At 44.8% G+C, this 24859-nt stretch overlaps 1 protein-coding gene across 1 annotated transcript; it reads right to left on the minus strand.

Moving 5' to 3' along the window:
* Positions 1 to 1881: 1881 nt before the first annotated feature.
* On the minus strand, positions 1882 to 24603 carry Hgd (homogentisate 1,2-dioxygenase). The gene is made up of 11 exons (XM_059277017.1): positions 24583 to 24603; positions 23518 to 23577; positions 21598 to 21689; positions 18846 to 18880; positions 17778 to 17857; positions 16803 to 16902; positions 14567 to 14691; positions 11147 to 11251; positions 8839 to 8965; positions 4736 to 4917; positions 1882 to 2234 (listed from the first exon to the last, which is right to left on the minus strand). The coding sequence occupies exons 1-11, from the start codon at positions 24601 to 24603 to the stop codon at positions 2085 to 2087; spliced, it is 1077 nt and encodes a 358-aa protein (XP_059133000.1). The 3' UTR covers positions 1882 to 2084.
* Between the last annotated feature and the right edge of the window lie 256 nt (positions 24604 to 24859).

The following is a 24859-nucleotide window of genomic DNA, read 5'->3' on the forward strand; positions in this document are numbered from 1 at the left end:
TATTTCTAATCTAATTTAGTTGCTTCCTTCCCTCCCCTCTGCCCCCCAAGGGTTTCTCTGTGTAGCCCTGGCTGTTCTAAAACTTGTTCTGTAGACCAGGCTGGCCTCAAACTCCAAGACCCTCCTGCCTCTGCCTCCTGAGTGCTGGGGTGAAAGGCGTGTGCTGCCACTGCCCGGCAGCAGTGTTTAATTTTGAGTAAAGATTCTGTTACATTAAAGATACCTGTACCTTACTTATTCATTTGTTTGTTTATCTGAGACCACAAAAGACCACTTCCCCAAACTGAGAGGCTATCTCAGGCCTGCTCTCAACTCCTCTTTCCACGAGTCCTTTCAGGTCCACTTAGAAACATTCTCCTGTCTCTGTTTCTCATTCACTCAGGACAATGTCAGGTTTTTGGTGACAGCTGCGGTTTTCTGTTTCTTTCTTTCCTTTTATGGACTCATTCCGATTCTTCTTTCAGTTCCTTGAATCTAGAAGGTGTTTTGTTGGCACGTTTCTCCTTCTCATTCCACCCCAGCCCACCCCTACCCCCAATGACTTCCTTCTTCCTCTTCTTCAGGTGTGGCTAAATGTCACTTCTTCCCTGGAGCCCTTGGTTCCTAGAGAAAGGCCTTCCTAGTCCATCCCACTCATTGTTATATTCCAATCTATTTGTTTTTTATCTGACATGCTTGTAATAGTTTTGTATGCTTATTTTATCTATTTCCCTCACTAGAATACAACCTCTGTACAGGCCAGGATCATAACTATATCCTTGAGGTCTCTAGTAAGGTTGCCAGATTTAGCAAAGAGAAATATTGGTTTCCCAGTTAATTATGAAGATACAATGAACCATGAATAACTTTTCAGTATAAGGCTGTCCAAGAATTAACTAGGACATAGTAACCACTAAAATTATTTATGGTTTATCAGAAATTCAAATTTAACCGAGCATCTTGTACTTCATCTGGCAGTCTAGTCCCTGGGTCCTAACATATGACTCTCACCACATATTATTAGAGGAAAACTTGGTAGCATCAAATTTCAGTTGCTGCTATGGCAACAAAGCAGAGAAGGTTTTCTAGTCCTATAAAATCAAAGCCAGGACAGCTATCACCTTCCATATTTCTGTTCTGGCTTGCATATCTTTTCACCCCAGAAGAACATATCAACCCACTTCCAAATTCTTGGGCAGCCCCATACTGGGAGGGACGATGACCTTATAAAGGAAACTTTATAAGTTGGGTTCAGCTTGCTATACAAGCATGCCTCATTTTTTTTGGTGGGGCCTCCTCCTTGGGTATCAATTTCTGTCTGCTCTGTCTCCCAAGACTGATTCTTCCATTTCAACCATCCATCCAAAACACCCTGCTCTAGGGTTGGTAGTAGGGATTTCATGCAGGATTACCAAATGAGTCCATTAATGAACTGTCCCAACTCAAGGAGGTCAATGGGTTTCCTAGGATACAGGATGTTTCCTGCAAAGACCAGAGAAACCCAGCTCTGAGCATCCTCAGACAGCTGCTCCCCTAAAGTGGATGGATTACTGCTTCTTCTTGGTGGTTGAAGCTCTTGTCTAATTTCATTGGACATGACTACCAGAATTAGATGCCCGGTATTCTGGGTAGGCACACAGTTTAGACAAATGGCTAGTTGTTTGGAACTTTGCTGACCCCATGCCTGGATTGGCCCTAAGGCTTGACTTTGGATTCAACCTTGGCTCATGGTTCTAATGCTTGTCCTGCCCTGCCTGGTCCAGTCACTGGCAGATACCTAGACATGTGATCTTAGAGTAAAGCCCCCAAGCTAAGCACATGGGAATTGCCCCTACCCCCAAGCCCCAAGCCATGGGCTTATCTGGCCCACCAGTCCTGGACATCGAGACCTGAAAATGACCATTTGCAACATCCACAGATCACATATTTATTGAGTAATTAGAAAGCCATAGCCATTTCCAAATGCATTTCCACGAACACTCCGGGTTACTTGACTATGAAAAGTGAGCTCTCATTTTAATCCCTGCCTCCATATCCCCAGAGGGTGTGAGGTTCTCAAGGAAACCATGCAAATCTATTCTCAATTACAGGAGCAGGCTTCAGTCTCACTTAGGTTCTGTCGGGTTCCTGGAATTGGGGGTGAAGAGGCTCTTGAGGGGCTCCCAGCACTTGTAGTAGTTCTCATCCAAGCAACTACAGGTCTTGAGTCCCCACTTGGTGACTGCCAAACTCAAGGAAGATTCAAACATGAATGCCTACAGGAAATAAGACAAAGAGGAGAAAGAAGAGGTAAGGCTATGATAAAGTGTGTTTAATTAGATGCATAGAGAAGGTATGGGTAGACCAAACATTGGACTAATTATAGTTATACACACTGCCATAGTGAGGAGAGGAAACACAAGCCCTGGGTTCTGGATCTGGGTTATCAAATTGAAGCTGTATATGAGGTTTCTATCTACTTAGGGCCTTGAGTGTGGGACTAGAATTGCTCAGAGAATTCTGGAGGCAAAGTCTTTACTTTCAAGGGCAGACACAGGAGAATCCCAGGGTCTTCTCAGGGACCATCACTTGTGGTGATGTCCTTGTATGTAGAGCATACTCTTATTTCACAAAGGAAGAAACAAAGCTCAGAGCTGGGAGATGGCTTGTCTAAGATGGTAAGTGATGGCAGAGCTGAGGTCTAAGCCTGTTTCTTCAGGATCCTGACCAAGAGTTGAGCTCAGAAAAAGGAAAAGGAAGAAGGGTAAGGAAATGGTCCATAAAGGGACTGATGCTACACACCCCACTGTGTTCTGGATGTTTCTGGTCACAGTAGAAAGAAGCTGAAAAATGTTCTGTATATATTAGACATTTCAGCTTTTTATCAGTGATTGACTTTTCTATCTATAGTGTCCTTTGTAAAATAATAGCAAACAACCCAAACCTTTCAATTCTTTTTGTTCTCATTAGGAAATTAAAAACACTCTAGACAGGCCAAAGGAAAATTATATTATTCTTTTGTGACACCTCTCAGAACAGCTGCATTAATGTGTGGGGTCTCACATACATTAATTTTTTCTTGTCTGTGTCAGTGGAGATGTGTGTCTTTGTCTGACTTCTATGACAGCCTTAGAGGTAGGGTTCTGAATAAGATGCAAAGGTATAAAGCCCTAGTCGCACACGAGGGTAAATGTTACAGCCTTTATTATTGTTGTCTTCTGATGACTTCTTGGGGGCTTTGCTGTCAGGCTGAGCTGTGAAGAATCATATAAACCACTTCCCACTGGGATATGACAGATTGATCTGTGTCTACATTATATAATGGGGAATGGTAAAGGAGACATAAAATTAGGCCAAGGTAAAGTTTCTGTTTATGTATATGTGTGTATCTCTGTGTGTGAGTATGCACACATACATGTGAGTGCCTGTGGAGGGTGCCTTCCAGATACTCTGGGCCTCCAGAAACCCAGTCCTTTATCATTCTAATCTCCTTCCCAAGTCAGCTTCATCTCACTAGCAATCCAGGTCTCGGACATTGCTCAAATTCTTACTGCATGTAAAAACAGTCCTACACCTCACTATTGTGGAACACTGATCTTGGTAGCATGGCTACCATTTGGAGGCCCATTTGGAGGCCCAAGGGTGATTGACAAACAACTCTAGGGTGAGTTGTGCACTTTCAAGGGCTGTCAGAAGAAATAGCCTAATTGAGATCATCAAACTGTGTCTCACAAAGATGTAGGTTCCTACGGACACTCCCAGGAGGCTCTTGAAAGGGTTAACGGAGCTAAGGCTAAGAAGATGGGAAGAACTCTGTGTCCCTTCCTCCATAAAAGCAGCTCTGGCTTTGGACTTGGGCCTAAAAGCAAACCCCACTGGACAGGTGAACAGTTAATGCTAAGGAGTTTACAAGCTATGCTTTTAGTCAAGCAGGTCTGTGTTACGGATTTTAAACTATGTAGCACTGAAGGCATTTGTTCTAAAATGTGAAGCAAGTTTGCATATGGTTTAGCATAAAATTATTTCTTGTGGTCCATTAAGTCTATTTCCAAGAATGCAAAAAAATAAAATAATAAAATAAAATCAAGGACCGCAGCCAACCGCAATCGTGTTCCGCCTCGGTGTTTACAGCCTGACACAAGAGGAATACAAAGCAGGGTTTAAATCCCATCCGCTTCATCCCGTGCCAAAGGAGAACAAAGAAAATGAAAAAAGCAGCTGAGATTCACTGCTCTCAAGTCCCGACTGTCTCGAGGCAAAGGCTGCTTGACCCTCCTTTGCTTTCGGAACTGGCTGAAGGTGACATCTGCCTCCTCTGCTACTGTGGTCCTCAGGATTACTTTCCATATAGAATAGTCTGAGACAGAGCACACACACACAGGGCTGCATTTAGATCCAGCAAGAGCCTTCAAAGAGAATGAATACTGTTTCCTTGTATTTGAAGTGATTGGAAGCTCCATAAGGCATCAGAACTCACAGATGTCCCCTGGGTTGGACAGTATATCCACTCTACAGATGGGGAAATAAAGCATGGAGAGGTTACATAGGAAGGAAGAGGATTTGAACTGGTCTGACGCCCGGTTCAAACTCTACACTATCACACCAGAGGTCTAGTATATCCACACGGCTGTATGTATTCATACTTATGACACTCACATATGGACACAAAACAATCCTCACTCCACTTCTGTGACTTTGGAGAAGTAAAACAGAGCTGCTTTTTTCTATAGATGTTTCAGAGCCCAGAGGCAGGTCCCTGAAGCTTTAGCTTGCTTACCATGGTGCCGTCGCTAATTCTCTCAGGCGCCAGTTTGGCCTTGCTGGCCTTCTCAAAGCAGTCTGCATCCGGGCCGTGAGGGGTCATGATACTGTGCAGGCTGCCTCCCCCTGGCAGGAATCCACCTTGCTTTGCCTCGTACTGACCTTTGATGAGTCCCATGAATTCACTCATGCAGTTCCCTGGGAAGGTTGAAGCAGTATTATTTTTATTATCCAAGGCGAAACCCATAAAAAACAGTTTCTTCTAGAATTCAGGCCTCATATTCCAAATTCACCAAATAAAGTCTACTATAGCACATGGTTTCACCACATTTCTGGTTCCCAGTCTAGAAAGTGAAGTGGGGTTTGTGAGTGTGTGTGTGTGTGTGTGTGTGTGTGTGAAGGTAATGCTGTAAGATAAGCTCCAGACTTACAGTCCATTATCAAGTGATAATCTATGAGCCAGATGGTCGGTCTCTGTAAAACACAGTGATTTATCATAACAGATAACTGAATCTGAACAGGAGAGAACCTTATTCTTCTGTTCTCCTGGAACCTGAAATCTGAACATTGGAAATGATCCTTCTTTCTACTCCAGACAGAAGGCTTTTCTACCTCATTCCTTATGGATTACTCCCGGGATCTGCTCCGTGCCTTCAAGGAGTGGACGGCTCCACGGAGCAACCTATCACGTGATTGAATAGCTCTCAGTGTTTGGTTATTTTTTTTTTTTAATAACTAAACGGACAATTTTACATCATCTTCAAGAGTCACACAGAATTTGACAAACAAAGCGTGCCATGCTTCCATTCTTTTGGTATTTTATTTCTGTGGAACTGAAACTCTTCATCAACATGGCAAAAACCTAAGAGTGAGAAATAAAGAAATCTGACTCCTGGGTGAATGCAAATACCTTTCCAACTCTGTCTATCCACTCATCTGCCTGTTTTCCACTCCACTAGCTTGCCCGTCCATCCACACTGAAAATGAATCATTAGATACCATTCTAACTACTGTGCTACACCGAGGAGTAAGAAATGGCCTGCTTAAAGCTGCTCCTTGCCTGTCCTGTGGGCAGATGGAGAGTGCAGAGCATGTAACACTGAGGTGAAAGCCCTTAAAAAGTCTAACACTTGACAGGCCAGCACCATGCCCTTCTTCCTTCCGTGTGAACTAAAAGCAGGTACCATAATCCTTCTGTAATCACCTGCACAGCCGCCCATCCTCTGCCTCCCACACAACACACTGCTCAGGCCCTACCAAGTGGACATGCGGTAACCCCGAGGAGAAACTGAGGCCCAGGTCATAGCCCCACATGCACCTCATGAAGCAGATAAAGGAAAAGGAGCGAACGGAAGTCCTCAGAAACTGTATGCTAAGAACAGTTCTGCACACAGCTTCAGTCTGCAATCACACTCCTCGCTGCACTACGTGTCGCCAGGGTCACCTTCACGGCTCGATTTCCAGAAGAGAGCAAGACAGGATTTGGTTTTGATCTGAATGTGAATTTAGTTAGCAATGAGTTTGGTGAAGATATTCTACATCACTTTTGATGTTTCAAAGGACAGTGGAGGGTAGACCTTGCCTTTCTGATTAAAGCTGGATCTAGTTGACTAAGGTGCATTAAAATGACTAGAGGCAATATTTCTATAGAAATAACTCCCCAGTTCCCCTTAAAGTCACATCAAAGTAACAAAGATTTGGAGTATTGCTGAAGCAATATTTTTATATCTCTGATAAAACTAATTTCTAACTTTGGGTTCTATGGTTTTTTTTTTCCAGACAGACTCAGGGAGCCATATCTTTATGAGATGGTATTTGGGGACAAGTCATCAAAAACACCATAGGAGGCATTTCACAAGGCCCACAGTCTGCAGCACAAAGGGAGATTAAGGAGTGGATTGGGAGCCCGAAGAACAGCAGCACCGTTGTTGTCTCTAGCTAGGAGGGGAGAGAAGCCCTCCACCACTGCTCTCAACAGAAAGTCTGTAGACCTCTGGGTCGGAAGCCTCTGGCTTCCCAGTTCAGAGTGCAGCCTCTGAGTTTCTACTTTAAAGGCAGCGAATTAAACTCTGGGAGAGGGAAGTCTGAGAATAAACTTAAAAGAGAGAGGGTACTCTTGATGGCGACCTTGAAGGGGCACGCTGGCTGTCATCTGACTGTGAGGTGGCCTTCTTTTATCCTGACAGCCTTACTTCCCCACCCTCACAAATGCTTAAATGGCCCATTCAGCACACCTATACACCATTAAGCTCTGGTACCTGGGAACTGTTACAGAGAGGAACTCATATAAACAGAAGGTTCTGTAGTTAACTATGGTAAGTAATTTGTTTTCTAGAACGCTCCATCTGAAAAATGCATGTCAGAGCCGTTCCAGAACTCTATGTTCAAAAAAAATGTAAAATTGTCCTGGAAGCAGAATTGTACCTTGACCTTGTTTAATTTGCACAATTGAAAATGTCAACCTCATTAAACACAGCTGTGGCGTACTTATTCATTCTTGGTAATGTATCCACTGACTGAATAAATATTTCTAGATGTGTATTATGTACGGGCCACAGCACTAGCTGCATCAATTAGCAGTCACATGTGTCTGCTTCGGCATCAGACACTCCGCAATTAAATCCTGACCCCGCCACTTAACTAACTGTGAAACCTTGAGAATTGCTCACTCCCCTGTGTCAGTCTCAGCTCTCGGGAAACAGAAAGGGAGGTAATTGATATTCTCTATCTCCTGCTGCTGTTATAACCCAAATAAGTTAATACTTTCAAAAAACTTACAATAGAGCCTTAGAAACTTGCCAACAACCGTTAGTCATTAGCCTTAATAATACAGATAACACAAAACTGGATTTGTTTGAATCGCCTTCTGAGCTGTGCCGGTGGCTTGGAGGAGAAAAGCTATCAAGTGGCCTTGACCCATCAGTGAATTCTACCGATTCTACCAGTCTATAACATCGACCTGCCAGTGAGATGTGCCTATGTGTGCAGCAGTGGTATGACTATCGTGGGGGTAACCAACTGCTCTCTAGATCTGAGGCCTGGGCCACAGAAGGGATCCTTTGCTTGGTTCTGAAAGCCTGGCCAAAGCCCCAGCCTTGGGAGGTCGTAGACCCTGCAAGGACACTGACTATTGATATTTAACTACATAGCCATGATGTTAAATTTCTTTCTAAATAGCCATGCTCGTTTCTTAGGCAGAAGCTACTCTCAACCTTACTCAAAGAGGCTTCTATTTCCAGAGACACTGGTGAATTCGGAGTCTCATGGCTGCTCAAGATGCTGAAAATATGTGGAAAATGAGAGCTCAGGCCTAAACAAGTCATTTATACTATCCCTTCTAAGGCTCAGGGGATATGGTGGAAAGACAGAATGAAATAACATAAAAGGTGGAAGATAGGAAGAAGAGCAGCAAGCACCATTCTCTACATACAACATAGCCAAGCTAGGTATGAGCTCATAGCAGCTTCAGTGACTTGTGCAGGGTCTGCACATGGCAGGCCCTCTCAGTGGTCAGTCATGGATTGGGGAGGGGCTGATGGGAACTTTCTCTTTACTGCTGAGCTATAGGCCACTCATGGGGGGGTGCAAGGAAAGGGACCAACTCCATGATGGCCAGTGGCCATTGTCCTAAGTTTTGTATCAACTGGTATACCCGCCAGTCTCCAGTGAGTAGAAGGTCATAGAGAAAGTCTTAGTCAAACTCAGAAGGACACAAACTAAACAAAAAGAAAGGAATGTGGGAAAGAGATGAATAGAGATGAGAGGGATATACAGGGGATGAGGTAGATGGGAAAGGGTAGAAGTGAGGGCAAGTATGACATTGTCAAAGAATAAACTTGACAACACCCCCATCTTCCAGAATAGTATGCACTTCTTGCTTTACTCTTCCCAACATTTCTGTCTCTCTTTCGGCCCAGAGACACCGGAGCCAGGTTAGTCCATGACTCCCTGCAGACATCTGGAGGTTGGAGCCTCTTACAGCCCAACAGTAGCCAGAGAGGCCGGACTCTAAACTCAAGGCCCGGCAGGCAGGGCATCCAAGAACAGCCTGGCCATTGCCGCCAGTGCCTCGCTGCTGTTTCTGGTTTCCCGAGGTATTCTGGTAAAACTGAGACTTACGGTGGTAATATGGAGGCCTGAAGGTTTTGTCGGCCACCCCCCACCGAGGTGGGAAAATGACAAAGTCGGCTATGGCCACTCCAGGTCGGGCAGACTTGGCAGTCAGCACAGTGAAAATGGAAGGGTCCTGTGAACACACAAGGGGACACCGAAGGTGAGACAGACGCGTGGGAGGTGATGGCACAGTGACAGCATGTCACCTGCACATGTGACAGTTTCCTGATTTTCAAGTGACAGTTTCTGATGAACTGACCCACGGCAGGCTTAACTATTTGGGCTCTGATTGAGGGGCAGTAATCACTCATGTGACTGTCCTCTTGCTGTGATTGAAGCAAAATGCATTCATGCCCGATAAGAGGACATTTTTAGCCTGCTGGGTCTACGTTAGGGGCTCCCCGTTACCCTACAGCTCTGAGAGCCAGAGCGCCTGACTTCCACCCCCAGGCTGAGGGGCGGGGAGCTTGGTGCTGCTCAGAGAATGCTGGGAAACACACAAAGCAGCATCCACATCCTGGTGTGGAGCTAGGTTTGCTTCTTGGGGAGGCGGGGCATCAGAGGTTCCAGATGGTGTCCATGGGCAGGAAAAATCTGAGAACTGGTTAACATTAATTAATTCGGACTCTTGACTGACTCTCAGAAGGACAAGATTATACTTTTTCCAAGAAGTTTAGACTCCGAGATGGAAAGACCAAGGTTCGATGTAATTGATACTCATGTTCACTTTCAGACTGCAGCGCTGACATCTGGTGATTCAAAGATTGGGAATCTGTTCTCTATTCCTTTAACTTTAATTGGGGGAAAAGAGAATGTGGCTATGTCTTTTTCAAAATAACTCTTTGTTGAATGTTCTTTGACTGTTTCACGCATTTATATAGTGCAGTCTGGTGACTGTCAACCCTCTCCCGGCCGCCGCCCATCCTCATCTCCTGTGACAGGATCAGGGAAAGCTTCAAAGACCTGTGACTTGAGCTAAATCTTTAAAAGTGAACAAAAGAAAGGAAGGGGGGCGGGGGGGGGTGGAAGAGAAAAGAGGAAGAGAGGGGGGATTTTTGTCAGGGAAAATAGAAAAGATATCAAGGTACATTGAAATTTTGTAAAGCAGGGGGAAGGTTAAAGCCAGGGGTTCAGTGAAGGACGAAAGAGGGGTGAGATGTGGTACTAGAGCAAGGAGCCCAGGGCCAGATGGTGAGGAGTATCAAACGCCATGCTTCAGAGCTCAGACTTAATCCTAAGCCACGGGGAGCCTGCAAAGATTTTCTAAAGCAGCGATGGATGGGATGACCAGATCTGAATTTAGGGGAGATCACCACCACAGCAGTACAGAGAGGACTGAACCTCTGTACATTCAAATAGAAGACAAAACCCAAAACCACGAACAAAGCAAAAAAAAAAAAAAATCGACCCAACATTTCTTGCTGGAAGAGGTACCATTTTTTCTGCCATCTGTCATGGGAAACGGTCGGAAACTATTAAAAGAAAGACAAGGTGAGAAAGCTCAAACAGAGCTTTAGCAAGGTCTCGGGTGCTTCTCCGTGATGCCTTGGGCTTGGAATCTTGATTTTCTTTCTCCCCTTTGGTTTTATTAACATCTACTGTTGTTCAGAAAGGTAGTTCGGGGGCCCCCCCAGAGATAAACTGAATTGGCTCAGAGTAATCCTTCTATCTCTGACTCTCTGGCTTCTGCCCCAATTATCCCTCAGCTTGTGGGTAAAGTTAATCTATTATGAAGTACACTGCAAAATGAGCTTCCCCTCAGGGTCTCAGAACCAGCACTGTATCGAGCAGATGGGCTCTCGGGAGCCTGTACGGTAGACCAGGGACCTATCCGTGGCCCCCTAATTGACTGAAAAATATGACTGAATTCAAACACTAGGCTTTTTAAAAAAAAATCCAAGTATTCAACCTTAGAAGAGTGCTGCCTTGCTCTTCCCAGCCAACCACAGCCAGAAGCACAGGCTAGTGAGCAGGTAGGCAGCCAGAGCAAGCAGAGTACATGCCCCAGGTTTACAAGGTGGCCGGATCTGTAAATGACCTTTCCTCCTGATGTCATTATTATCATCAGCAGTATTGCCTTTTCCCATCCATGAGAGTTGTGGTTACACTGAAGAAAAGTAAATTAGGTTGAGTATTTCTTGGCATCCTCGTTTGTCATGGAATGGATTCCTTCACCAAGGGACAAATGATCCTGTTGAGGCTTTGCAAGGACGACCTTGAAAACTTTAGATCTGTGAACGCCACAGGTATACTCTGGATCCCAACCATTCAAGGGTTGTCCCATCCCCAGGGTCCCTGCATGGTCCAGACTTACCGCATGGTCAAAGGCCACTGCGTTGATGACCATGAAGTTCTCCAGGTTGTACTTGTAGGGTGTATAGTTTCCATGCCAGGCCACAACATTGAATGGGGAGACATCCTAATCGCAGAAACCAGGAGAGCATGGTCTTAGAACGTAATGTGTCTGTAGCTGCAGACTTAACAATCCTTACCGACATAACTCTTTTTATTTGATGCTGTTCTAAACGTAATGAGACCATCCTTTGGGAGCATCATAGCTCATAATCATGCCGTGGCTGCTTCACAGGCCCTCTCCTAGGCCCTCACTTTGTCACTAACCCCTTTTCCAGTTCATAAGCTGCAGCTGTCATTCGTATCACACAGACAGCAGAAGCCTAGCACACTCATCAAGCCGTGCTTTTTCAGTTTTTAACATAGCTGCAGGAATCTGTGGATGCCAGCAGGTCTCAAACAATCTGGGCTTCCCTCTGCTTCCTGGTGCAGCAGGCGCTTGCTGTGATATTTCTCCTAAAGGAACTTCTCATAGACACTGTGTCTGCTGTGGAGTTCGTGGAAGAAGACACCTTGAAGAAATCCAGCCTAAGTGTTTGAGATTTCAGAACGACATTCACACTGTTCCCTATGTCGTCTTGGGTAGGAGATCACTTTTGGGCTACGGTATTAGGATCTTCCTCATGGGTACCGGGCATCTAGTCAAGAAGGAGGATCCGAGGAAGAATATTCTAAAGTTCAGGATGGATGGATGGTCACAGTGCTGAGAATAAGAGATTTGAGTGCTCAGCCCTAAATGGGACATCTCTGCCAGCACCCACCCAGCCAGCCCAAGGCTCCAGGACCTTCTTGAAAGAAGAAGAGGCAGAAAGAATATAAGAGCTGGAAGATGAGAAGAAATGTAGTCAAATACTGTCTTCTAGACATGACATGGTTATCAAACTAATGAACTCAGAGCACCTGAAGTTACCAGCACGTGATATGCGTAAGAGTGAGCTAGCCAAAACTCTGGTAGAAATGGCAAAAATGATCACCAGGCCTCTAGGCACTGAAGACGCGCCGCTGTTAGGAGAGTCCCATGTTCCTGAGGATGGCCCTACATCTATGCACATATAGAGAGCACTAACTGTCATTAGAGGAGTATAAACAATAAAAAAAATTAAAAGATGTGAAGTTGGGAGTAGGATGTGTTAAAGGGGATATGGAGATAGGAAAAGGGGAAAATGGGGATGAATATGATCATATATCATTGTGTTTATGATATTATGATATTCTCAAGAACAAAGGCATGGTTAAGGCTAAGTGGAATGATTAGAGTGTTGAGGTATCTGAGCCTTACAACAGCGGGAAGGCATTGACATTCCTGGGCATGAGGAATAAAGAGGGAAAATAGTGTTATAGGATGCCAGCAAGATCTAGAACCGTGAAGGAGTGTAGTGGTATTTGCTCCGTCCATGACCTTGAGCTATAGGGCCTGAAGGAGGCAGTGCTTCCTGCCATTGTATGTGACCTCTTAAAAGGAGAGGGAGAAGGGTCACATGCCCCTTCTCACTGCTCCTGCCTGCGAGGTGGAAAGGTGGATTCGCTTAGGGTCAGATCAGAGGATGACCTCAGCTGTTTACTCCGTTCTGTATTCGTGAGTGTATTTCCTCAATTTACCTTAATAAATTTCCCTAATACTTTTTAAACAGACTCCCGTAGATTTATTGCTTTAAAGAAGAGTAGATTTGTAAATATTTTTAGTTAGTTCTCTGGGGAAATAAAGCTCTGATTTATAGTATTTGCTGATATCTGTGGTATGAATACTCTCACTATGATATTTTATCTCCCCCCACCAATAATAATATTTTTTTCTGGTTGAAATAAAAAAAAACATTTAGTGCTTTTAGTTGTATACTGAGATCTGGTTTTGAGTCCCAATGTGACACTGCTGAGCACCAGGGTGGGAAGACGTGTGCACATCAGCTTTTACAAGTTGCAGTGAACTGACTCCCCACACTGAGGCCACTCAACAGTAGTTAGATCAGGCTCATTCATGTCTTAAATAGGCAGGAAGCAGTGAAGAAATGCCCAACTCTTCTCCCTCCTGTCATCAAGTCCCTTCCAGTTGACTCAAACAACCGATAGCAGACTAAGGAACCCAGGCTACTTTGTGGATAAATGCCAGCCTCCCAGGGCATAGACCATGGCAGAGGAGAATGGACCAGTGGGACCATTACAAGGGCCCCCTGGGAAGTAGAAAGCTTTCTACAGCAGCTGCTGGCTACTGCCAGAACAGAGGTTCTCTATCAATTGTATGTAAAATAATAATAATAATAAAAATATAATAATAATTTCATTTTTGCCCACTGAGAGTATTCACGTAGGTGTGAGCATTTTAAACAAGGCTTTCTGATTCTAAAACAAATGGTCCCTGAACCACTTATGAAAAATCCCGACCTGGAGACTGTGAGGCTGACACATTGCTGTTTGCTCCAGGGTTTAATCTGAAGTTGTAAACTCGTGTGCCTCTGCTAGTTGGCATGGCCTTTCGGTGCTACTCAAGGAAAATAACACATGCTAGGCAAATATAGACAGTTCGTCAGACAAATCAAAAAAAAAAATAAAGCAAACAATAATAACAGAAGGGCTACTTGGGTACCTTTCATTATATGATTAATCTGTTCTAACACTATGCACTCAATAAGTTAAGTAATAATACGTAGTAATAGCCTGGCATGGTGGTGCACACCTGAAATGTTCTCTCTTGGGAGGTAGAAGCAGGAAGATCAGGAGTTCAAGGTCACTCTCAACTACAAAGCAAGTTCAAGGCCAACCTGAGCTATATGAGCTCTTGTCTCAAAAAAATGAACAAGAAGCCATAAAGTATTATTATAGCATAGGTTATATATTATGTTATTTTTTCATGTGACATTCTTACAGAAAGGATAGACTGTTACCATCTCTCAAAATTAATTTTATATTATTGCCTATGATTTCATGTCCTGAGTTTACTAGGCCTCTGATATAATTGAAGCTAATTAACTAAATTCTTTATGTTTTAGATCAACCATCAATCACTTGTATTTGAAATAAGGTGGCCAATGAGGAATATCAATCTTGGCTGATCTTTGTGGTGACTCATCTTCTTTTTCAGGACATATTAGGTGGCCTATATGTCATGTGCCCCACGTCATTTTTAGAGACCTGTATATTGCCAAATTTCCATTGCTAGAGGAGTAGAAAAAGCACCACCTCGAGAGTCAGTCAAACATTGTCACTTACTGAGACACGGGTGAATTAATCATCACTATCTGATCTGTTTCCACGACGAGGAGTGTAATGTGCAGTACCTTAGTGGTGTGATAAAGACAAAGATAATGTACCTAAGGCTGACCTTGGCACTCAACTGGTGCTTTACAACTCCGCATTCACTCTCTGTCTAACGATAGTCTTACCTTACCTGTTTGGAAGCAAACAGCTTGCCCTGGTATTTATTAATCACAGTGTAACCACCAGGCACTTGACGATCTTCATACCAGGCAACAGGGATCAAGAAATCACGAGGATTGGCCAAGCCATTTGCTCCTAGAACACAGTGCCCCGAAACTCATTTAGAAACTTCGGCAAAGGAAAGATGCCAGCAAAGGGGAAGGCTTTCTTCTATGTCTTGAGTCATTCCACAAATTACTTTCATCACCACAATCCTTACTGGGTTCCCAGCCGGGGCTCTATGGCTGAGTGCCTGCCCAGCATCTGTGAGCCCCTAGGTTCAATCCCAAGCAGCACAGAATCTGTTGGATCTCAGTCTGGTAGATTTGTAGAAAGATCCAAGAGATTTGGTTGAAAAACAGAAAATTTCAAAAATCCTCATGAGCAGCATTGTCTTCTAAAGTTGAAGAGTGATATGGCTCATATGCTTTTTATATACATTACCTCATCATTAATCCTATACCACAGGTGAGAAAAGGGGAGAGGAGAGACTGGAGAGGAGGAAAGGGGAAGAGTTGGGAGAACAGCAGGTCTCTGTCCCAGGAAGCCCTGGGGACTCCCCAACACATCCTTGGACCCTGATCTCATATAAAAAGGCAGTAAGCTATTGTTCTAGGCAGGCCTTTGCCCCGTAGATAAAGCTCAAAAGCCAGGCCTATAAAGCTGTTGTCCAGCCTGAAAAATATGTGCCTGCCATTCAGAGAGGAAGAATGGAGGACCGGCCTGTTTAGCTTTGTTCAGGAGTGAGTGTGCCCTCCAGAGAAAGGAAATAAATCAAACGACAAAATATGAAAAAGCGTAAGTGCAAAAACATAATTTAACTCGGAGAGGAGAGGCCTGGGGAGTGTTTTATCATTTCCAGCTCCTGGGGTTAAAAAAAAAAAAAGCCCCAGCTGGTTAGTAAATTATATATATTTTCCAGAGGGTACATGCTCCGTGGAACCTGGAGGCTCTGCTGCCGGTACAGCAGCAGGAAGCTAGACCAAAGTGGGGAGAGTGGGCGGCAGGCAGGATGACAGACGGCCCACCACGGCTCCAGCTGCCTTTCTGCTGCCTCCCACCTTCCTCTGAATATTTGGATCCCCAGGGGAGTGACCAGAAGGCACATGCTGGCCTGTCCTTGTTGCTCTGAAAAGCTGTTGACAAGGAAGGAAAGAACTGGGAGGTATGACCCAGGATGAAACCAGGGGCCAATTTCCAGGCTCCTTTTTTTTTTTTTTTCTCCATGGTAGGCTTGAGAACAATTGCTCCTGAGATCTTCGCTTGCTTCTCTCCTGCAGCCCCTGCCTTCAGCTCTAAGAAGAGTAGGGGCAGGGTGAGAGGAAGTTTTAATCTACCTCATAGGGCTGTTGTTTATAGCTCCTTCATAGCATGAAGTGATACACTTGTTAAGTGTGGGGATTTTGTGAAATGTGCTCAGAAGGAACGTGATGTTCAAAGGCCATGTGTCACTCGGCCCAGTCCATTTTTCCATGGGAATAGAACCCAGGCCATTTTTATGGCTGGAGACACACAGCTCATTGACTTAAGAAAACAATTATTCACAAAGCTCATTCTCATTAGCATATATTTGCTTAAGCGGTTCCCTTTCCTCTTCTCTTTAATATGCCGTCAAAAATTAATCAGATCTCAGGGCTAGGGGAATGTAGCTCAGTTGGTAAAGTGCTTCCCTAGCATGCATGAAGCCCTGGGTTCAGTCCTCTGCACTGCGTGGGGCTGGGCATGGTAGTGAACACCTATAATCCCAGCATTCAGGAAGCAGTAGAGTTAGAAGTTCAAGGTCATTCTCATCTGTATAGAGAGTTAGAGGTCAGCCTGGGTTATGAGATCCCAACTTAAAAAAAATAAATAAATAACAAACCAAAACAACAACAACAAAAAACCCAGAAAACAAAACCCAGAAGAATTTAAATCAAATCTCAGATCTCATTCTTGGTAAAGCTATTCTTATGGCCCCTTCTGAGTCCTTTGTAATATATACTATCTAACCAGAAACCGCTAAATGCCTTTATCATCATTGTTCTGTCGTGTTATTTTAGAGACACTTAGAGTAGATCGGTTTGGGTCATTTTCTGTTATTTCCTGATTTTGTAGGAAGGCACCTGGTCTAAGGAAGCTGTCTGGAGAGGGAAGTTAAGTTGGAGTGTGAGAATGAGGAAGAGATGGAAGGCAATGTATCTCAAGTGAGGCTGAGAGTGAAGGATTACCAATGGGTCCCAGGTCAGGTAACTCAAAGTGGACACCATAAACCTCCAGGATGTAGCCCCTGGTCTCCTCGAAGACATCGACACTGAATCGCATTCCTTTCTGGTGGACAAAAACACAAGCGTGCCCTCTTAAATAAATCATAACTTGTAGTTATATGCAGAAGTAATGTGATCATGTTTCCAGGCATATTGTTGTGGTCGTTTGAATGTAATTGACCCCCATAATGTCATGGAGAATGGCACTATTGGGAGGTGTGGCTTTGTTGGAGTGGGTATGGCCTCGTTGGAGGACATGCATCACTGTGGGGGCGGGCTTTGAGGTTTCCTGTGCTCAGGATACCGCCCAGTGTCTCAGTCGACTCCTTATTGCCTTCTGGTCAAGATACAGCCAGCACCATGTCTGTTTACACGCCACCATGCTACCCATCGCCCGCCATGCTCCTCGCCATGTGGATAATGCACTGAACCTCTGAAACTGTAAATGAGCCATCCCAATGAAATGTTTCCTTAGTAAGAGTTGCCAGTAGTCATGGTGTCCTCACAGCAATAAAACCCCAACTGAGACGATTGTGAAAGGCGAGCAGATTAAAGATGGGTTACAAAGAAAAATCTAATTCCTAATCATACCCATAATTAATCTCTCATCGGGCCCAGGAATAACAGCAGCCTCCAATTGGCCAAAAAAAATATTTTTTTTTAATATCTCCACCATCTCCTGCCTTTGACCCAGCCTTAAGCAGACTACAAACATTTAGGGAAAGGAAGTGATAAACATTCTCTGCTTTGTGACTGTGTGCTGTATTCAACAATGCAGGCACTAAGCCTGCTTACTCTGAAGTCTTCTGTGGAACTCACATTCCTCTCTGGTACCCAGACATGACAGAGACATTTCAGTGTTAGAAACAGCAGCAGCTGAAACATCTGATTGCTCCCGAATTAGGGAGAGGCAGTGGGGAGAGGGGGCTCATTACCAACCTGAATGACGCAGATCTCGTTGGGCTGCAGAAGCATCTTGCCAAACTCTGTGTAAATGAGAAGCTTCCCTTTCTGGGGAACTGGCAAACAGGAAAAAAAAACATATCCAGTGTGGTGATGAGCAACCCTGTTAACGGAGAACCTGCCGGCTTAAGGTCTGTATGCGTTTGTTATTGCAAATGAGGAGACCTTTATTGTGTCTCTTGGGGGTAAGTTATATTCTGGCAATGTCAGTTAACTATTTTATTGTCTAGAAGATTTTGAAAGTTCTTCAAAAGTCTCAATCTTCTCCCCGACCCCCACCCCTTTGAGGAGCTTGTATATATGCATTTTTGTGAATTGACTCAAAAGGGTCATTGAAATAGCACAGAAAATCACTCTTTTCTGACATTTCAGCAGGAATGCTGACATTTGCATGTCTACCGACTACACGAAAATGTTCATGCCTGAATACTGATTCTGACACCACCAAACGCATGGGAAGACCAGAATAATCTCTGATGGAACTTACATTTTAGATGGTCTCCTAAAATTTTTATCTGAACGGTGGTTATTGATGACAAATGGGCTTTCCTTGGGTGAGTTTAAAAACAAATAGAATTTTCCTAATAAGTTAGTCATATGTTATTAGCTTCATTTCAGCTGCCAAGATCTCCCACATGAGAGAGACAGCCACAGGCAGAAAGCCCAGAACATACATTAGACACTTTGAGGTATGCTAGGAATCTTTTCCAGACCACCAGTGGCATCTGGACCTCACTCTGTAGATGATACTTCATTTAATAAAGCCGATGGGAGCTAGGCGGTGGTGGCACACGCCTTTAATCCCAGCACTCGGGAGGCAGAGCCAGGCGGATCTCTGTGGGTTCGAGGCCAACCTGGACTACAGTGTGAGTTCCAGGAAAGGCGCAAAGCTACACAGAGAAACCCTGTCTCGAAAACAAAACAAAACAAAACAAAACAAACAAACAAAAAAGCAGATGGGAGATGCAGGTGAGAAAAATACAACAACACCTGGAACATAGCTCGGGGCTAGGGATCAGTCAATCTTCCCACTCTGGAGCTTACCGATCAGGAAATCCCCATCTGAATTGTAAAAGCACCTGCAATAGACAAGAGTACTTTCTGTGATTTTTCAGCTTTAACACATTCTGGACAAGTGTATTCATTCTACAAATGGTTATTTAGTGCCTACCATGGACCAGGCGCTGGGTATAAAATGGCCCGCAGAAGCCCCCCGTGGAGTTAAAAAGTCTAGCAGATTGCGACAGGAAACACACAAGGGCAGAACTCTATTCCTGCAAGACATCCTGGTGCTGTGAAAGTCAAGTTCAGGGACAGGAAGGAAGAGGGACCTGCCCTGGTTTGGGGAGAACACAAAGGCCTCCCTACAGATGAGACTTTTGACAAAGGATCTAAAAGTATCATCTAGGCAAGAGAAGGAACTCCAGGCAAAAGGAGAAGCGAGCTCAGGTGCTCTGGGGCAAGCAGGCTCATGGCGTGTTGAAAGAAGTGGAGAGACTCTGGCCATTGTGGCTTAAATGGAGAGAAGGGAGGTGACCTGATACAAGGTTAGACCCAAAGGGAGGTCTCCAGTGTCTCACAGGGCTGTAACGTTGGCCTTGATTCATGACTCAAAAAGTGGAACAGCTAGGGCAGGAGAGATGGGTTGGCAGTTACGAGCATTTGTTTCCCTTTAGAGGACCCACATTCTGTTCCTAGCACCCCTATGATTGCTCACAACTGTCCCTATCTTCAGTGCCAGGGGACCCAACATCCGCTTCTGGCTTCCACGGGCACACATGGTGCACAGTTATATCTGCAGGCAAGACACTAATACACATAGAACAAAATAAAATAAAATAAAAACAATAAAAAAGTTGAATAGCCCACATGAATTCAAGAAGTCAGCAAGATCAGACTTCAGCTTTAGACACAAGGGTGTTGTTGTTCTGGAGGTTGTGTGCAAAGCTGCCATGCTACTCTGCTTTCCACAGAAAAGGCATGCTGTCATTTACTTTTTCAAATTGAAAAGAAAGCAGAATATAGGGACCAGCGAAATAGCCCAGCAGGTAAAGGCAACTGCCACCAAGCCTGAGGACCTGAGTTTGATCCCTGGGACCCCCATGATAGAAGGAGAGAAGGGACTCCCTCAAGTTGTCCCTGACTTCTCCACACACGTGCTATGACATACACACCCCTTTAAAACAACAGTATGTCAACATCTATATGCAGGAACATTCCCCTCACACAAGGCTGCCGGCTCTCAGCCAAAGCAGACAGACACTTTGCCCTCATAACTGCTCATGCAGTATGACTTTGGACTTGGACCCTAAAGTGTTGTGGAATATTATTTCCACTATGCAAAGATGTGCTACATTTGTTTATGCTGCAGAATATTGCTTTAACTGGGTAAAGATGTGTTACAGTTGTCTATGCTGCATTTGTTTAACGATGTAAGGATGTGTTGCATTTGTTTCACCTTGCCTGCCTAAGGTACCTGATTGGTCCAATAAAGACCTGAAGGGCCAATAGCTAGGCAGAGAAAGGCTAGGTGGGGCTGCCAGGCAGAGAGGATAAATAGGAGGAGAAGTCTAGAATGAAAGAAAAGAAGAAGAGAACAAGGGAGAAAGAGAAGGACATGCCCGGGGCAGAAGCCAGGCAGCTGCCAGCCAGACATGAGAAGCCGTGAAAGTGAGATATACAGAAGGAAAGAAAAGGTAAAAAGGCCCAAGTCAAAAGGTATAAAGAAAGACAGGTTAAGTTAAAAGAGCTAGCCAACACACAAGTTAAATGTGCCTAAGCTAGGCTGAACATTCATAATAACAGACATAATAATGTCTCTGTGTCACGATTTGGGAGCTGGTTGGTGGCCCCAAAGAAGAAGTCTGGTATACTAGGGAGCCTTAGAAATTAGTTCCATTTGTCCCCAAGCTACTTACTTGAACTACTCCTATATCACAGGGTCCTAGCCTTGAAAGGACCAAGCAGATGCCATAACAGGCTGCTCAGTCTTCTCTCAGAGATCAGGCCTCAATTTCAGTTTCCTGAGACTTGAGCAAGCAGTTTCTGGGAGGGCCATGAACAAAAGACATAGTCCTTGCAGTAGCTCCCTTTCTGCACGTACTCTGACTGCTCAAAGTTCAGCCAGATGTTTACTTTCTGGGGCCCCTCACCAACTTAGAGTTATGTGCAGTACGTGCTTGGCCAGCCAGCCCCCATGGTGGCTCAAGGACAAAGCCTGGGACTTGTGCTGGACTGCCCCCAAAGTAATAAATTGTAACCACCAACCAGTAAATTCAAAGGTTACATACCCTCACCCAATTAAAAGAGAACAGAGATAAAAATAAACCAATCCGAGCTGCACCCGTGCAAAACTCCCCCAAGCCCCCTGAAGGGCTTGTGGTTTTTGCCTTTAAAAAGCTAGCCACACAAAGAAAAAGCAAGTTCCTCCTGGCCTCACAACTACGAGTGAGTGCTTTGGATCGAGCTTCCCTGCCCGCGGCTTGTAAACAAATAGAAATAAACCATGCTGTTGCATTCTGAACCTAAGGTCTGTGGTGAAGTCTTTGGGGTCCCAATCTGGGCATAACAGCCTCTCCTTTCTACCTACCCTGTTACATGACATTTTCGTCTATGTCTTAAGAGCCAGTCAAAATAGAAATTCTCAATTGATATCATTATCAAGAAATCCATACCACCGTTTCTCTGAAACTAACAAAAGGACAGTGTTTGTGCATGTGTGACTTTATTAGGTCCCCACTCTGGCCGACAGGCCCTGGGGGATGGGTAGGTCATGCCCCAGCACCGAGCCTCTTACCTGTTCTCCATGGAGGAGTTACACAGGAAGATGTGAATAGCAAGTCCATTGTTAGACTTGATGTCTCCAGCTCCACATAAGGTGTGCAGCCCCTGAGAGAGTAAGAGACAGGATGAGAATGAGCAGTATATCGGAGACCCAGCCCGCCCCCAGCCCCTGAGAGTCTTGAAGCTTGCAAGGTTCTAGTCTTCTCTTTGAGAATGTCCCAGAAGTCTTTGGGAGCTAGGCTGCCCGAAGTGTATTGACTTACACTTGGTGGGCTGTGTCCCATCCTAGTCGACCTAGAACTTTTAATGGCTGTGTCAGATGAACTTACAGAACATAATTTCTTTAAATGGATTTGAGACTGATATTTTATTATGATCACAATAAACCCGGAGGAAGGAGGTGATACCTGGTAGAAGGATTGGGGCAGGAGGGAGGAGAAACTGAAACTTCCCTTGACATTTAGTGCCCTCCAAGTCTACCCCACCCTAGGGCAACCCTTTCTTGGGAAGAAAGGCAGGCTACTCTCCCCAGAGCAGAGCAGAAGACCTTGTGACTGACTACAAGTCCTTGTGCTTCAGGACCAGCCGATCCACAGTGTAAGAAGCATGGGGGCGGGGGAGGGGACTTCTTATATCACTCTGCCCCAAACCTGCAGGCAGGGGATTTCTTTTTCTATCATCACTTAACTGGGAAGTGTGAGGTCTTCTAGAGCGAGTTCTCACAAGGTGTGGGGACACCTCTAAGGACAAAGGCTTCGAGATGCTTTCAACAGTTTGGGCTAAAGCGGGGCACTTGGAGTCTTCCTAAGTAAGCCAAAGCCAAGCTGGCCTGTGGAACCCTCCTCAGTCCTCTTGGAGCCCTACCCCTTGAGAGCTGCGGTCCCTTCACCCACAGGCTTCTTGCTGTGGGTGCAGGTGTTCCAGTACCGCCAACATTTGTAACTAATCAAGAAGGACCGCCAGCTGGCACTGTACTTAGCCGGGCACCACCTGAGTTGATGCCATCCTAGCCCAGGGATCCATTTCAGAGGTTTCAAGTTCTTGGATGGGAACAATTTTTTTGGCTTTATTTATTTATTTTTTTACTAATCTGAATGAAATTTATCATTTCCTTCGAGTATTATGAATGCAGGCAGCAAACCACAAACAGCACCGGAAGTGCCTGTAACTTTGTTAATGACTGGGACACTTTTGTAGCATTCATCACAGGTATCTCAAAGTATCATTTGGGCTCATACTGTAGTGAATGGATTTTCCCATAGGTCTTATGATCTAGTACATTAACTAGGAGGCATGTTTATAACTATAAAACAAATACAGTATTTTAAAAAAATATTTTACCATTGCATTTCAACATAATTGTCTGTATAATTTGATGTAACTTATTTTACCCTGTCAAAAACACAGGTTATGTCAGGCATAGTGGCTCATAGCAGAATTCCCAGCAACTGGGACTGAGGGAAAAGGACTGTCGTGAGTTCAAGGCCAGCCTGAGCTACAGGGGGAGATCCTATCTCAACCAAACCAACCAACCAAACAAACAAAATCCCCAAGCCCCCAAATTAAAAGCCAACGACAAAATAAATAAGTACATAAATAAAGGCAGGTGTCACCAGACCATCAAAGGCGCCATGGATCAAAAAGTTTAAGAGTGTCTACTCTAACCAAAGAAGAAGTGTTGGAGGGAGGAAATCTGACTCTCTTTGGCCTTTCTGTGAGGTAAAAAACTCCTGGGTGCCCTTTGGTGTCAGAAGCCATATGGTGCCTGTAAGTAAGACATCCCTCAGCCAGCCCCCACACTGCACACAGGTGGCTTTGTCTCTGCCGCCTCCGGTTCAGGCTGCTCTGCTTGGCATTCCGGACTGCAGATGGTTAGCTCTCTCACCGCAGGACAGCGGAGGGCAGTGGGAAGGCGCGGCGAATATTGACTTACGCTCACAAAGTCCACTTTCTTCTGAGATGCTTTTGGAATCTCAAATGGTTTCCATCTAAGCTGGAAAAAGAAATACCCATACAGGAAAATGACTTCACAGGGAGAGACCATAGGCTTATTAAATAGATTCAGTACACAGAGGAAAAAGGACAATGGCTCCCTCTGCGAGGTTCTGGCCATTTGTGATTTTGTTGTGTTAGAACTAATGATTATGCATCCTTTCTTTAAAGGGGTTTTTTTTCTCTCTCTCTCTCTCTCACACACACACACACACACACACACACACACACACACACACGTATGTGTGCCTATGTGTGTGCTCTGTAAGGGTGTATGTCTGCGTGTATGTGATATAGGGGTGTGTGTCTAAGTATGTGCTGTAGGGGTATCTCTCTCTTGCTATGTGTGTATGCTCTGTAGGGTTGTATGTCTCGTGTGTATGTGCTATTGGGGTGTGTGTTTCTGTGTGTATGCTGCAGGGCTGTATATCTCTTTCTGTATGCTGTAGGGGTGTGTATATTTAATATGAATATAAAGCGCCTTTGTTCCTTAGTGCTTTCAATTATAAAAATAAAGAGAACCCATTGCTCCCTCTCTCAGAAGGTGTTTCTTTTAACATTTCGCTCAGGCACATCTGTGAGTTTTGACTGATGCCGCTTTCATGCTATTTATAATCAGCTCCCTTTCCTGGCATGCCAGCCTCTCTGTGTGGGCTCATGACACTGCAGGGGAAGGTTCTACTTTTACTTCCAGCCCTTGGAGTTTTGAATTATTTCCTTAAGAGACAGAAAAATGCATCCAGCTGAGACTGGAGTTGGTAACTGCAGCGCCCGGTTCAATTTCTTCCCCAGACCTTGGGTTTGTCCCCAGGCTGCCCCGTGGTTCACTTTAAATCGCAATGATCTTTAATTCAATAATGAACTGATGTAAGGAGTGGGGAGAGAAATCAGCAGGTGCAGTCCCCGCTCAAAGCATCAGTGCAGTGTTTATGAATCAATGTAGCACAGGGTCCGAGGCAGCCAGGCTGGGAGCTCATCTGCCCAGCAGCCCCGGAGCACATCTTGCCGAGTGACCAGTGACCGGCATCCTGGGGCTAGCTCCCTTGACGGTTAGATCTGGGGAAGGCTGGATGGGCAAGGGCTTCATCAAGGTCCTGGACTCTGTTCATTCTGTATTTTGAGAAGGCAGCCAGGCAGGAAAGTGAGCAGTAAATGGAAAGGGTGCGGCTGGGATTATCCTGCCTCTGATACATGCAGTCAGGCAGCATCCATCATTTCTTAAAAAGCAAAGGGGATGAGGACATTCTGAGACCACTTCAAAGGGATGCAAAGTGCGGGTTTGA

This window comes from Peromyscus eremicus, chromosome 12 (genome assembly GCF_949786415.1).
Source record: "Peromyscus eremicus chromosome 12, PerEre_H2_v1, whole genome shotgun sequence".
Taxonomy (NCBI): domain Eukaryota; kingdom Metazoa; phylum Chordata; class Mammalia; order Rodentia; family Cricetidae; genus Peromyscus; species Peromyscus eremicus.